Genomic DNA, 14,327 nt, shown 5'->3' with positions numbered 1-14,327 from the left:
CAAGATGCCAGGCCCCAGACAGAACTCAGCTCGCAGTCACAAGGCTGCAGCGCGACAGGCGTTTGGGGAAAGGTAGGAACCGCTCCCCGCCACCTGCCAGTTAGAAGCCCTACCCACAGCCAGGCCGAGGCTGCCTCGGCCTGGTCCCAAAAAATGTGAGCACCGCCCCCTCCTCCCGCCCGGTCCCCCGCCGCGGCGGGGTCGGGGGCTGCGCTGCCGGCGCCGCGAGCCTGGCGAGCTTCCCAGCACGGGAGGAGGGAGGGGGCGGCGCCGGGCAGGGCGGAGCTTCGGCGCCTCCCGGAGCCTTATTCCCGGCCGCGCGCCGGGCAGCGCTCATTTCGCCGAAGGAACTACGGTGTTCACGCTTCTGGCCGGCCTGACCTAGGCGCGCCGGATCGGGCGAACGCGCGGTTGGGCGGAGTGAGCAAGACAGACACTAAACGAGAGCGAGCTGCACGCGGGTCGCGGCCAGGCTTGCACGCAGAGGCGGGCGGCGGACGGTGCCCGGCGGAATCTCCTGAGCTCCGCCGCCCAGCTCCGGTGCCAGCGCCCAGTGGCCGCCGCCTCCACTCGGTGCGGGACCATGAAGCTGCCGCCGTCGGTGGTGCTGAAGCTCTTTCTGGCTGCAGGTAAGAGGGCTGCTGACGCCCCCGGAGATCGGGGGGATGGGGGCGCTGTGCTGGGGGCACCGGGGAAGGTCGCCGCAGCGCCCCCGGCACGGGCCACTTGGTGGGGCCGTTGCGCTCTGGCGGAGGGGCGTGGGCATCGGTGCGTGTTAGTCGGGGGTCTGGGCGGGTGTCTGATGCGGCCTGGCCCCTCGCCTGCAGTTCTCTCGGCGCTGGTGACTGGCGAGAGCCTGGAGCGGCTTCGGAGAGGGCTGGCTGCTGGAACCAGCAACCCGGACCCTCCCACTGGATCCACGGACCAGCTGCTACCCCTAGGAGGCGGCCGGGACTGGAAAGTCCGTGACTTGCAAGAGGCAGATCTGGACCTTTTGAGAGGTGGGTGTGGAGGCCGTCCATCCTCGGACCCTGGTGGGCTGTTGAAGAATAAGCAGATCCAAGATTCTTGCTGTTTGGCCAATACTGTGGGTTGGGGATATTCGTGGAGAACCTTGGGGAAGAGCTGATGGGCCTGACAGACACTGGGGGATCCTGAAATATAGGTCCCACTCTCTGTCTTGCCATTGCCTGGCCTGCTAGATTGCTGCCCTTCTGGGTACTTTGGGGCAAATTGAAAAAGGCAAGTTGTCTGAGTTTGTTACATTCTTCTTAGGTAAGCTGGGACATAGGAACAAGGAATGATTGAGATGCTTTCCCTAGAGTTACTATGTAAAAATGGGTGCCAATTCTAATTCCCTCATCAAATGACTATTATGTATAAAATAGAGGTAACCGATGAGGAGATGCCCAGGCATATCTATAGAAAATGTGCAGTGTTAGCCTCCTCCATCCACCTGTCACCAGATTGGGGAAACAGAGAGGAATGAGGAGCTCTTGGCTGCCGTAGGTGAGGCGGTGAATGGTGAGCACTGGGCCCCTAGGGAGCTGTATTAAAATGCTGGGTATTTATGAGTGCTACGGGAAACTTGAAGGCTTCCTGAGCACCTTGCATTCCTGAGGAGACTGCAAATGGGGAGAGCTGTGTAGGATCCTCCAACCAGCCTCTTTGGCTGTGGGCAAGTACAGGCACAGGGCAGAGTCCAGAGCCTGCCAGCTCTCCTCCCTCCAGACCTGAAGAGATTCTGCAGGGTAGAGCAGGGACTCAGCACTGTACCCCAGAATGACTATGTTTGGTTGGACAGATGCCCACCTGTTCTAGCTCCTCCTGCTCCTCAGCTGCCCTTCTCCCTCCTTCCCAGGAGCTTCACTTGGGTACTCTCTCTACTTTGTATAAATCAACCATGTGCTCCAAAACTGAGCCTTGGGCTTCCATGCTTCATACTCCCCCAGTGGCCTTCTGGGGTTGCCCATGGCCTGAACAGCCCGAACTCTCCTGGCCCTGTCCTCCTAGGCTGGGCAGGGCTGGGCTGTGACTCACCCCACCCCCACCCCACACCCACACGACTGCTCCTCATACCTCTGCAGACCTGACTCACTGCTCCTTCTCCACGGCAGGAGCCTGGCTGTCACCCTGCACCTTTTCCTACCCCTTTCTGATTGGCTTGGCCCTCCTGCCTTGCTCTCCTGGAAGCTCTGGTCACTGGGTTCCTCTGACCACCTGCATCACCTTCTGAGCTCTGAGGTGGCCTGGGACTGGATGAGAGGAAATAAGGGACTGTGGGGTTGCTGGCATCTACTTCTCTAACCTTCTCTTGGATCTGCTGGGCAAGGACTATTTTTCAAGTCTGGGGATCCTATCACTTAAAATAAATGACTGCTACCATTTATTAAAGGCCTACTGTGTTCTAGGCACTTGATATGTTATCCTGGTTAATCTAACACTTACAGCAACCTTTTGAGATAGTTACTATTGCTATCCACATTTGCCTGAGAACCTGACGTTCAGAGAGGTTAAGTGACTTGCCCACAGTCATATAGCTGAAATTGGAGCACAGGTCTATGGACTTCAGAGCCCATTCATGCCTGGCTCAGCATCTCAGGTGCTCCAGACTTGAGGGAGGGAGGAGATGGGGTGGTGTGAGGCAGCTTGATGTGAGGAGGAAGGACATTGGAGTGGAGTCCAGAGACCACAGTTCTAATCCCAATCCTGCATGACCTTGAGTAAATCACTCTACCTGCCATGATATTCTTTTTTTTTTTTTTTGAGACATAGTCTCACTCTGTCACCCAGGCTGGAATGCAATGGCACGATCTCAGCTCACTGCAATCTCAGCCTTCCAGGTTCAAGCGATTCTCCTACCTCAGCCTCCCTAGTAGCTGAGATTACAGGCATGCACCACCATGCCCAGCTAATTTTTGTATTCTTAGTAGAAATGAGATTTTGTTGTGTTGGCCAAGCTGGTCTTGAACTCTTGACCTCAGGTCATCTGCCTGCCTCAGCCTCCCAAAGTGCTGGGATTACAGGCGTGAGCCACCGTGCCTGGCCGCATGTTATTCTTTGAAGTCACTTCCAGCTTGAGACTCTAAGTCTCTAGTCTGATGTATCATGCTCACCCTTCTGCTAGACAGATGGCTGTAGCCATGGATGTGGGTACCTTTTTCCTGATGAGGGATAAGAGGGTGGGATTGGGCTGATGGGCATAGTCCATGGTCAGTCCCAGCTGGATGTCTGGGTGAGGTTGCTTTTCCCCCAGTCTCTCTGAAGCATGGAAAGAAGGGGGAAGTCATCATTGTTCCAGTTCCTTCTGGACAGTTCCTCACTTTCCATTTTTCTATCCCTTGTACACCCTGTACCGCGCAACCCAGAGAGCTATAAATAGGACATTGTGGGTTAAATATGAATGGATCTTTGAGAAAGTGGGTGAGCTGTAAATGGCATACAGGTTAAATATTTTGCTTGCAGTTGCAAAAGCAAGGCCCTGACCAGGGCTGGTCTACTTGCTGTTCCTGAGCCAGGCTCTGCCCTGGGCTCCTGGTACTAAGGGATGCTCCAGAGGGGACCACCTGAACACATGAACACTGTTCTTATTTTAGGAGCCCTCCAACCCCAAAATCTCTAGGTACTTTCTCTAGAAGCAATTTTTGCATGTGACACTGTTCTTCTGCAAGTGGGTCACTGAGTACAGCATCAGGAAATGAGGCTGATTTAAGGCCAAAATAGAACAGAGTGGGCATGGGGGAGTAGGAGACGGATGTGTAAGGTGGACAGTGGAATGGAGGTGAGGTTGGTAGAATTGCCCAGTGAGCTGCAGTTACTCAACAAAAGCGTTGTGAGGATGAGGCTCTTACGCTGAGATTATGAATGCCTTCCTTGGGACCCACCCTAGCTTCTACTTCCTACTAAGGTTCCCTCTTTCTGGTGGTTCTGCCCAATCTTCCTGCTCTTCCTTCTGCCTCTTGGGAGGCACTGAGCTAAGGCGACCTCCCAGATCTCTGACTTCAGGTGGGATCAAAGAGTATATACTCCTTTTAAGCACTATGCTGTTCTGATCTTCTTCCCCAAAGGATCAGACTTTAACAGCATGCTTTTCTCCTACAGTCACTTTATCCTCCAAGCCACAAGCACTGGCCACACCAAGCAAGGAGGAGCATGGGAAAAGAAAGAAGAAGAGCAAGGGCTTAGGGAAGAAGAGGGACCCATGTCTTCGGAAATACAAGGACTTCTGCATCCACGGAGAATGCAAATATGTGAAGGAGCTCAGGGCTCCCTCCTGCATGTAAGTGCCCCTTCCCCAGGTCTGAATCTCATCAGCACACTTTGTCAGCCACGTGGCTGTTCCTCGTTGTCGCCGTTCCTTGAATTCATAATTTTACCCAGTTTCTTAACCTCTGGGCGGAAGTTGGGAGGAGGGGAAATATATTTTTAGTCAGCGGAAGCCCCCTCCCCGCTATAGGATGCAATTTCCTGTGTTATGGTTTTGTGACACACTTTAATCCTTGGGGACATTTCCTGCTTGCCCAGAAGTAAGCATGCGGCTAGGACAGCTGGCACCTGAAGGCAGGCTCTTTATTCTTGCCTGATGCCCTACTCTGGGAGGGAGAAGCCAGGAGGAAACATGGCAGAGTGGGCTTCCTGTGAGTAGAGCTCCTGCGGGAAGGTGGGAGGCACATTTGGATGCATGTTGTGTAGGTATGTGTGTATTTGGGTTTGTGTGCATGTCAGTGTGCAAATGTGGGTTGACTGTAAGGCATGGCAGGACTGTACAGAGAGGGATCATCATGGGGGACAGATTGAGGCCTCTTTCTTCTTTCTTATCCCAGCAAGGGCCAGGAGGTGGGGGACATGGAGAGTATTGGCCTTTGGCCATGGTGTGGGAGAACAATTCCTTTGTGCAGGATTCACAGGAAATGGAACCTGACCCAGCAGGCATCAGCCCCCGGTCAGGCAACATCACCCCTTCCCTGGGGTATGGGTGTGGGCGGAGGGGCTATGGGTTCCTTAGCCTCTCTCCTAAGCCAAACACCCAGCAAACGGCTGCCTTGGCAACCCCTCAGGGATGACAGCACTGCCATGCTCTCTGGCAGGCATAATGTTGCCACTGTGCCTGAGGCCAACACCCCACGTCAGGCTGCAAACATCCGTTCCCTTCCCTGTGGGGAGGCAGGCTCTGGGGACCTTAGGGGGAGACTCTGGGCAGGGCCAAGAGACTGTTGTGTTCACACTGCCTCCAGCTTGTCAAGAAGGCGGCCTGCCTGGCATCCCTTCTACTGGTGATTGGTGCAGATCCCTTGGCTTTTTAAAGTTTCCTTGTTTTGTCTGATCACACATAGCAGAGCTGCCCTGTATTTGGCAGTTGGCAGACAGACCCATCACTCCCCACCATGTCCACGGTCCCTTTTGCATCCTTTCCTATAACATCCTTGTCAGGAGCTTGGTATTAGAGGGGATTGTTTAAGAGAGCCCTCATATTATCCTTCCCAAGGTCTTGAAACAGGGTGGGAAACGTTTGTCTTAAATTTGTGAAATGGCATCATTAGTACAGGGTAAAGAAAGTAACTCTGGGTAGTCAAGGTAGATTGAGGCCAGGAATCTATCTGTGCCAGCTTGGTCCTGGGCATTTTGGTAGGTGGATATGGGGCTTGCACTGCGTGGTTGAGAGGCCTTATAAGGTTGCCTTCCTGGAGCTCTGGACTCGACTGACCACCTGAACCCAGAGAACTTGAGATGAGTGCCCAGGGCACCTTCCCAGTGGTCTCTAGGGATAGTGATAATTATAATGATGTCATCTCTCCTTTGTCCCAGAGCTTCAGTGTTTATATATGAGTTGAGCCCAACCGGTATGTTGAGCTCCTATTTGGTGGCAGACACTACTTTAGGGGCTGGGGAGATACAGTTTCCTGGGATTTTCAAAAGCCCTCTGCTGAGTAGGCAGGACTTGGTACCTCTACTTGAAAGATGATGAAACTAGAGCCAGAAAATAGGAAGTAATTTGCCTGAGGTCAATAGCTAAATAAGTAGATGGAAACAAGACAGAGTTTCAGGTACGTGACTCCTAGTCCAGCGTGCTTTTCCTGCCCTCGGGCTGCACTGGGTGTTGACTTTCGTCTTTCTTTTCTTTTTCTTTTTTTTTTTTTATTGAGACAAAGTCTCGCTCTGTTGCCAGGCTGGAGTGCAGTGGCACGATCTTGGCTCACTGCATCCTCCGCCTCCCGGGTTCAAGTGATTCTCCTGCCTCAGCTTCCCAAGCAGCTGGTATTACAGGTGCACGCCACCACATCTGGCTAATTTTTATATTTTTATAGAGATGAGGTTTCATCACATTGGCCAGGCTGATTTTAAATTCCTGACCCCAAGTAATTTTCCTGCCTTGGCCTCCCAAAGTGCTGGGATTACGGGCATGAGCCACTTCCTGGGCAGATTTTCAGGGTGTGGATTGCACGAATGGGCTGGCCCCCCACTGCCTCCTGCCCTTGCTACTCTGGGCAGAAAGCAGCAAGAAGACAAAGAAATCCTGGTTTGGGGGAATGTGACATCTATGTACCTTCATCTGGGGAACTTTGTGCCTCCTCTTTGCCTCCAGACCCAGGAACCACTAGCCAGGGTGTGTCCAGGCTGCCGTGGTGAGCCTGAGGCTAGCTGGCTTCCTAAACCAGCGCTTTGCAGCCACCATGAACAGGGAAACCCTTTTTGTGTCACCAGCCAAAAGTTGCCCTCAAAGAGTTGTTTCCTGGTATTCCTGACTGGTTGCTGATCCAAAAATTGGCTGCGGAGTTTCCTGTGGCTGGAGGAAACCTGGGGACGCTTGGGCTGAGGAGGACTCAGAGCTGAAGGAGAGAGAGGCCAGGGGGCTCTACTTGGCCTCACTGCCCAGGGGCTAAGAAGGAATAGCGAGCCCTCTTCTCTTGGCTCCATCTGACTTGGGCGCCCCATTTCTCAGGCCATGGGCAGTAACCTCTGGAGTCTGATTATGTAATAACTCACACAATGTGAGACTTGGCCTTTATTAAGTCCTTTCATTTGTATTACATCATTTGATCTTTTCACAATACTCTAGTGAGGTAGGCATTTCTTATCCCAGTGTTTTACATGAAGAAACCAATGTTTAAAAAGGTAACGTGACTTGCTCAAGATTATCTGGCTAGAAATAGCAGCTAAACCAGTCTGGAACTCATGTACTCTGAGTATCCTCCATCCAGACTTGTTCCCTCCACCTCCTGGGGTAAAGGTGGAGAAATCCAGTTTGGAAGATGTCTCTGGACCCTACGGGACTTGCATCTGTTGTAATACAAGTTCTGAAATGGGTCGCAGATATGGGTGGGAAGAATGTGTCCTAGTCTGATGGGTGGCTGGCTCTGAACAAGACACAAAATCTTGCCCCTACCCTGGGATGCTTGGAATGTACTCATCCCCACCTCCTTCCCTGGGGAAGCCAGGAGTTGTCTGCAAAGGGAGGGGTGGGTGGGTAATATTAGGATGTTTACATTATTATCCTTGACTCAGGGTAGGGGTGAAGGGATTATGTAACTGAATTGCGAGACTCTGAGGCCAAACTTTATTTCTATCATCTGAGTAACTACCTGTGGGGTTTGAATGATGGACTGGAAGTAAAAAACGGACTCAACTTCAGCCTCCCTCCCTCCAGGAGAGCAAAGTCTCTGAAGTATCTAGACTGCTGGGTTGAATCTTAGCTCTAACACTCACTAGCTTTGTAACCTTGGGCAAAGTATTTAACAAAAGCTAAGCCTCAGTCCACCTTTAAAATGGGGCTAGTAACTCCTGCTTCACAGAGATGGTTTTAAATGAAACAATCTTTGTAAAGCAGTTAGCACAAAGTAATTGGCTCATGGTAAGCCTTCAATGATTTGCTAATTATTATTTTTTATTATTCAAGTTATGAAAAATAATAATGACATAGTCAGAGAGAAGAGTTAAACTGCCCCCAAGAGGCTATCAGGTATGCTTCCTTGGAGTCACCTGCACTGTTCCGCATTGTTCAGAGTGGAAGGAATGATGAATGTGGAATCTGCCAAGACTGGTTCCTAGTCTTAGCCCTGCTGCTTTCTAGTTGTGCAACTTTTGGTTAATCACTTAATCTCTCTGACCCTTAATCTTCGCTTTTCCATCTGTAAAATGGGGTTGCACCTGTTTACCAGAATGTTAGGAGGCTCTGAGCTAGTAGATAAGGCTAGTGGCTTGTGAATGGTAAACTGCTGTGCACAAGTGATTTTCCAGGAGTGCTCCTGCAAGTGTCCTCCATGTCCTGGCAGGATAGGGATTGCTTTTTTGCCTACATGAGCTGGTGGGCTAGATACATGGAGAGGCTTGGCAAGGAATTGTGGACTATGCTGTGTGTATAGTGGGCCTGACCTACATTTATCCTGCAGTGAGGTAGTTTCTCAAAACACCCAGGAGGAACTAGGGCAGGGAGAGGCGCAGGGCAAGAAGGCAGGAATACGGTGCTACCCAGCCTGGCCCCTCTGCCACTGCTGGTTGTGGATAAGTCTGTCTCTTGGATCTTCCCTGGTAGTCTGTCCACAGGAATAAGGGATTCCTTGCTTTGAGGCACCAGAGAGAGCACCTCCTTCCCAGAGAAAGCACAGCTCAGAAAAGAGGGCCACCAGGTTCTCAGTGCTTCCTTCGGCAGTTGGTAGTCTAAAGTCCCCAGGCAGACAGTGCCACTGTACTCCCTGTCTGAAGGGTAGGCAGTCATGGGGTGTGAGTGGGCAAGCACACTGAGCTCAGAGTCAGACACTCTACATCTACATCTACGTTTCTGCCTTGCTGTGTGACCTTGGGAAAACCACTCCACCTTTCTGTAAAATGGGGCTCCTACCTACATCGAAGGATCTCTGGAATGCTCAGATAAAGGAAAGGATGTGAATGTGCTTCTTTAACTGTAAGCACTTCTGAGTCTTTCTCAGAACTTCAAGGAAAAGCTTTGTGTTAGAAAAGGCAGTTGCCAGCTGGGCATGGTGGCTCACGCCTGTAATCCTAAAACTTTGGGAGGCTGAGGCGGGTGGATCATCTGAAGTCAGGAGTTCGAGACCAGCCTAGCCAACATGGTGAAGCTCTGTCTCTACTTAAAAAATACAAAAATTAGCTGGATGTGGTGGTGGGTGCCTGTAATCCCAGCTACTTGGGAGGCTGAGGCGAGAGAATCTGTTGAACGTGGGAGGCAGAGGTTGCAGTGAGCTGAGATTGTGCCATTGCACTCTAGCCTAGGTGATAAGAGTGAAACTCCATCTCAAAAAAAAAAACAAAAGGAGAAAAGAAAAGGCAGTTGCCATGTGATTTATTTCTTGAGTGAGAAGAGCCAAAGGATTGTTTCTGACATTCTTCCATGCTCTGGCAGGGAAGCTGGGCAGAAAGATGTTACTTGATTTGTTTGCTTTGTCTGTGATGAAGGAGGCCTGGCAGCTCTGCGTTCAGAGGCCAAAGTTAAGCTCCCAAGATAGGCCCTGCACCCAGGGGGAGCTGGGGTTAAATGAAGGAAACTTGAGAAAAACGGCTCCTGGCAGAGGCACAGGGCCTATTAATAGGCTGGGCAGCAGTGGAGAGGGACTGGATGCTGGAAGCACGATGGGCAAGGCTGGGTTTATTTCTGGGTCAGAATGTTGAGGGGCCTCACTGGAGGGAGTGATACTGAATCCCCTCAATTCAGCCTACCAGCTCTTGTGCCCAAGCCCTCATAAGTGGCTTAAACAGAACGCCTGAACACACATGTCATAAATCAGCCACACGTGGAACAACAGATCTAGCTGGGGCCTTCAAGTCCTCCTTTGCTTTTTCCATGCCTGGAGCAGGAATCTCAGCCCAGATACCCAAAAGGAATGGAAAAGGGGAGGGTGTTTAGTGAGGGAGGAATGCTACGGAGCCTTCAGATGGGCTTTAAAGAGTTTTCTACTGGAGGAGAAGGATGGAGGATGGGCAGGGATCATGGTCAGGGATTGACAGGCTGAGGGTGTGAGGAATGGGGTTTGGCTTACGTAGGCGGGCCATTGCCAAGAGAGACAGGCCAAAGTACTAACTCCATTTCTTTCTTGTTCTGTCTTGAACTAGCTGCCACCCGGGTTATCATGGAGAGAGGTGTCATGGGCTTAGCCTCCCAGTGGAAAATCGCTTATATACCTATGATCACACAACCATCCTGGCCGTAGTCGCCGTGGTGCTGTCGTCTGTTTGTCTGCTGGTCATCGTGGGGCTTCTCATGTTTAGGTGAGTGTTGCGGTCCCCTGCAGGCTGTTTCTGCAAATCACTCCCATTCTTCTTCCTCCTGGGCCTTCTCCCTGATGATAACATGCACTTCCCTCAATCTCTCCAAATCATAGGCTAGCTCTGGGGTGTAGGTTCTCCAAAAACCTAGTATTTCTGGCATGACATGAGTCCCATGTCTAGAGCCTAGGGTCAAACTTGCCAGGCCATACCAGGTTCTGCTCCTCACAGGAGTTCTTTCCTACCTCTGTGGGCCAGCTACCCACTCATGGAGCCACTTTGTCACACAATGCTTTCTCCTGACTCTGTTCTTTGGTGGCATTAATATGTGGTTTGGTAGTCAAGGTGTTGGTGGTGCTAGTGGTATATCCTTCCACTTCCGAGGCATCTGGACCTCAGGCCCTGCTGCTAATCCGGGTATGCTCTAGCTTGGGGGAGACCTACCAAGCATTCTATGCCTGTTTTCAAGCAGTGCAACTCATCTGTCATGAGACCTGGAACAAGTTACTGTCTTTCTGAGGATTGTGATCTTTTTTTTTTTTTTTTTTTTTTAAAGATGGGGTTTCCCCGTCTCTACTAAAAATACAAAAAATTAGGTGGGCATGGTGGTGCGTGCCTGTAATCCCAGCTACTCAGGAGGCTGAGGCAGGAGAATTGCCTGAACCCAGGAGGCGGAGGTTGCGGTGAGCCGAGATCGCGCCATTGCACTCCAGCCTGGGTAACAAGAGCGAAACTCCATCTCAAAAAAAAAAAAAAAAAAAAAAGATGGGGTTTCACCATGTTGGTCAGGCTGGTATTGAACTCCTGACCTCAGGTGATCCACCCACCTCGGCCTCCCAAAGTGCTAGGATTACAGGCGTGAGCCACAGCACCCAGCCCGAGGATTGAGGATTGTAATCTTATAGTGACTGCAATCTTTGTCCACCTACCTCATAAGGATGTTGTGAGGATCACATAAATATGGTGAAAGCTCTTTGTAAATTGCAGCCTGCTGTTAAAGACAGGCATCCCTCAGGGCAGTTGGGCCTTTGACTAGAGGTGGGGCTGCCCTACCATCTGGGCTTTTCCAAGTAGTAGAGGAAACCACCGTGGTAGAGTTCTTTGGAAGGACCTGCTCTGGATCTGCACTTTGTCATAGCAGGAAGGGCTTATTCACAAAACTTATCCTCCTCAGGTACCATAGGAGAGGAGGTTATGATGTGGAAAATGAAGAGAAAGTGAAGTTGGGCATGACTAATTCCCACTGAGAAAGACTTGTGCTCAAGGTAATGCTCCATCCTCTGCCCCTTGACATGATTATCCTTTGTGCCCTGTCCTCGCTCTGCTTCAGTGGGTGCTGAATTCTTCATCTAGGGGTTGAGGGCCAGGCTACTGTGACATTTGGATCCCACTGCAGAATTATTTTCAAAAAGACTCAATGCTTCACTTAGGGTAAAAGTTGCTGGAGAGACACCTGAGGGGACAGCTTCTCCCACCCTTCCCTCCCCTTCCCTCCCCTCCTCTGGGTGACAGAGCGAAACCCTGTCTCAAAAAAATTGAAAAATCAAAAAGACTGGACCAGGAAAATCTTAAGACCTCTTTAGACTAGACCTGGCTTTAAATGCCTTCCTTTTGTGCTTTAGGAATCGGCTGGGGACTGCTACCTCTGAGAAGACACAAGGTGACTGCAGACTGCAGAGGGGAAGGACTTCACATATAGCCACAAAGACTCCTTTGTCCCTAGTCGCTGTCTAGGATTGGGCCTCCCATAATTGCTTTGCCAAAATACCAGAGCCTTCAAGTGCCAAACAGAATATGTCCAATGGGATCTGAGTAAGAAGAAAGCAAAAGCAAGGGACCTTCATGCCCTTCTGATTCCCCTCCACCAGACCCCACTTCCCCTCATAATTTTGTTTAGACGCTTACCTTCTGGATTAGAATGTTGGTTAAATTCCATACGCTCCAGGATCTTTGACTGAAAAAAAAAAAGAAGAAGAAGAAGAAGAAGAAGAAGAAGGAAATATTTGTGAACTGGAAGAAAGCAACGAAGATTGAGAAGCCATGTACTCAAGTACCACCAAGGGAATCTGCCACTGGGACCCTCCAGCGCTGGATTTGATGAGTTAACTGTGAAATACCACAAGCCTGAGAACTGAATTTTGGGACTTCTACCTAGATGGAAAAATAACAACTATTTTTGTTGTTGTTGTTTGTAAATGCCTCTTAAATTATATATTTATTTTATTCTATGTATGTTAATTTATTTAGTTTTTAACACTCTAACAATAATATTTCAAGTGCCTAGACTGTTACTTTGGCAATTTCCTGGCCCTCCACCCCGCATCCCCACAAACTGGCTCAGTGCCACCCACCCTTGCCACAAAGCTGGGATGGTTCTGTGACCCATCTGTAGTAATTTATTGTCTGTCTACATTTCGGCAGATCTTCCATGGTCAGAGTGCCACTGGGGGAGCTCTGTACGGTAAGGATGTTGGGGTTAACTTGGTCAGAGCCACTCTATGAGTTGGACTGCAGTATTGCCTAGGCGATTTTGTCTACCGTTTGTGTTTTGAAAGCCCAAGGTACTGATGTCAAAGTGTAACAGATATCAGTGTCTACCTGTGTCCTCTTCCTGCCAAGTCTCAGAAGAGGTTGGGCTTCCATGCCTGTAGCTTTCCTGGTCCCTCACCCCCACAGCCCCAGCCCACAATGTGGGAACTCACTTTCCCTTGTGTCAAAACATTTCTCTTACTCCTGCCATTCTTCTGGTGCTACTCCATGCAGGGGTCAGTGCAGCAGAGGACAGTCTGGAGAAGGTATTAGCAAAGCAAAAGACTGAGAAGGAACAGGAGCTGACTGTTCTTGGTAACTGATTACCTGCCAATTGCTACCGAGAAGGTTGGAGGTGGGGAAGGCTTTGTATAATCCCACCCACCTCACCAAAACGATGAAGGTATGCTGTCATGGTCCTTTCTGGAAGTTTCTGGTGCCATTTCTGAACTGTTACAACTTGTATTTCCAAACGTGGTTCATATTTATACTTTTCAATCCAAATAAAGATAACCCTTATTCCATAGCCTTTTGTCTGTTTGTTTTAACAGGGAACTGGTTTAACTTAGTTATTTCCTAAGCCCTGACTTGATGTTAGGCTCTATACCAGGCCTATTGATGTATACTACCACAACAGTAATGTGATGCAGGTGCTATTACTGTTCCATTTTTCCAGAAGAGGAAACTGAGGCTCAAAATGGTTATGTAACTTGCCTGAGGATACACAGCTAGTAAGTGACAGAGCTGGGACTACGAGTCTGGCTCCAATTATTTTGTCTTAGTACTTACACCATGTTCTCTCTGAGATAAGAAAGAACAAATCTTTCATACAGCATGTTTAGCTAGCTGTAATCAGGGAAGACATCCACCTATTCAATCAACAGGCCCTGGACTCAGGACTTATTCCTATGTTGTACATATAAACAGGCATTGCTCCTGGCAAGAACAAGATATTTTGACTCCCCTCTCTTGCTCTACAACCAATCCGTCAGCAACTCTTGTCAGCCCTACCTTTAGAATATATGCTGTATGCAACCACTTCTCATCATTACCACTACCATCACCCAGTCCAATTTAGCATCATCTCACGTCTGCACTCTTGTGATGGCCTCTGCCTTTCTAGTTCCATCTTGCTTCTATATAACATATTTCCAGCATAGTAGCCAGAGTAATCATGTCTTTCAGATCTTGTCTGCTCTGCAGGCCTTCCCCGACCACCCTATTAAACAATAGCACATTCCTCCCCCATCCCACTCTTCTTACATTGCTCTATATTTCTCCATAGTCCTTATCACCACTAACATATTCCTATTGGTTCATAGTCCATCTCCTCCTATGAAAATGTTAGCTCCATAAGGGTAGAGATGTGTACATTGCTCCTGTCCCAGATTCTAAAACAATGCAAATGAGTTGTAGGCATTAAATATTTGTTACCTGGATGAATGAATATAGGAAATAAAATCCAGTCTAAGGACAGCAAGTGGACAGACATGCAATCCAATGCTGCCCTGAAAGTGTGGTTGGATTTGTAGAGGGGGTCTCTGTTGGAGAATGTGGATGGCAGTGACAAGATGAAAGTGGAA

At 49.8% G+C, this 14,327-nt stretch overlaps 1 protein-coding gene across 1 annotated transcript; it reads left to right on the top strand.

Moving 5' to 3' along the window:
• Positions 1-557: 557 nt before the first annotated feature.
• On the top strand, positions 558-13,270 carry HBEGF (heparin binding EGF like growth factor). The gene is made up of 6 exons (XM_012471594.3): positions 558-629; positions 828-1,001; positions 4,102-4,279; positions 10,063-10,218; positions 11,390-11,480; positions 11,838-13,270. Exons 1-5 carry the CDS (start codon positions 584-586, stop codon positions 11,460-11,462), a joined length of 627 nt encoding a protein of 208 aa, XP_012327017.1. The 5' UTR covers positions 558-583; the 3' UTR covers positions 11,463-11,480; positions 11,838-13,270.
• Positions 13,271-14,327: the final 1,057 nt, after the last annotated feature.

Source organism: Aotus nancymaae, unplaced genomic scaffold (genome assembly GCF_030222135.1).
Source record: "Aotus nancymaae isolate 86718 unplaced genomic scaffold, 86718_ANA_hifiasm-v0.15.2.pri h1tg000064l_1, whole genome shotgun sequence".
Classification (NCBI taxonomy): Eukaryota; Metazoa; Chordata; class Mammalia; order Primates; family Aotidae; genus Aotus; species Aotus nancymaae.
The sequence above is the reverse complement of the archived record's forward strand: the minus strand, read 5'-3'. Positions and strand labels throughout refer to the sequence as shown.

Coding starts and splice junctions, on each gene's coding strand:
- HBEGF (XM_012471594.3), top strand. CDS start 584: ATGAAGCTGCCGCCGTCGGTGGTGCTGAAGCTCTTTCTGGCTGCAG. Junction 4,280..10,062: donor CTCAGGGCTCCCTCCTGCAT/GTAAGTGCCCCT, acceptor GTCTTGAACTAG/CTGCCACCCGGGTTATCATG. Junction 10,219..11,389: donor GTGGGGCTTCTCATGTTTAG/GTGAGTGTTGCG, acceptor TATCCTCCTCAG/GTACCATAGGAGAGGAGGTT.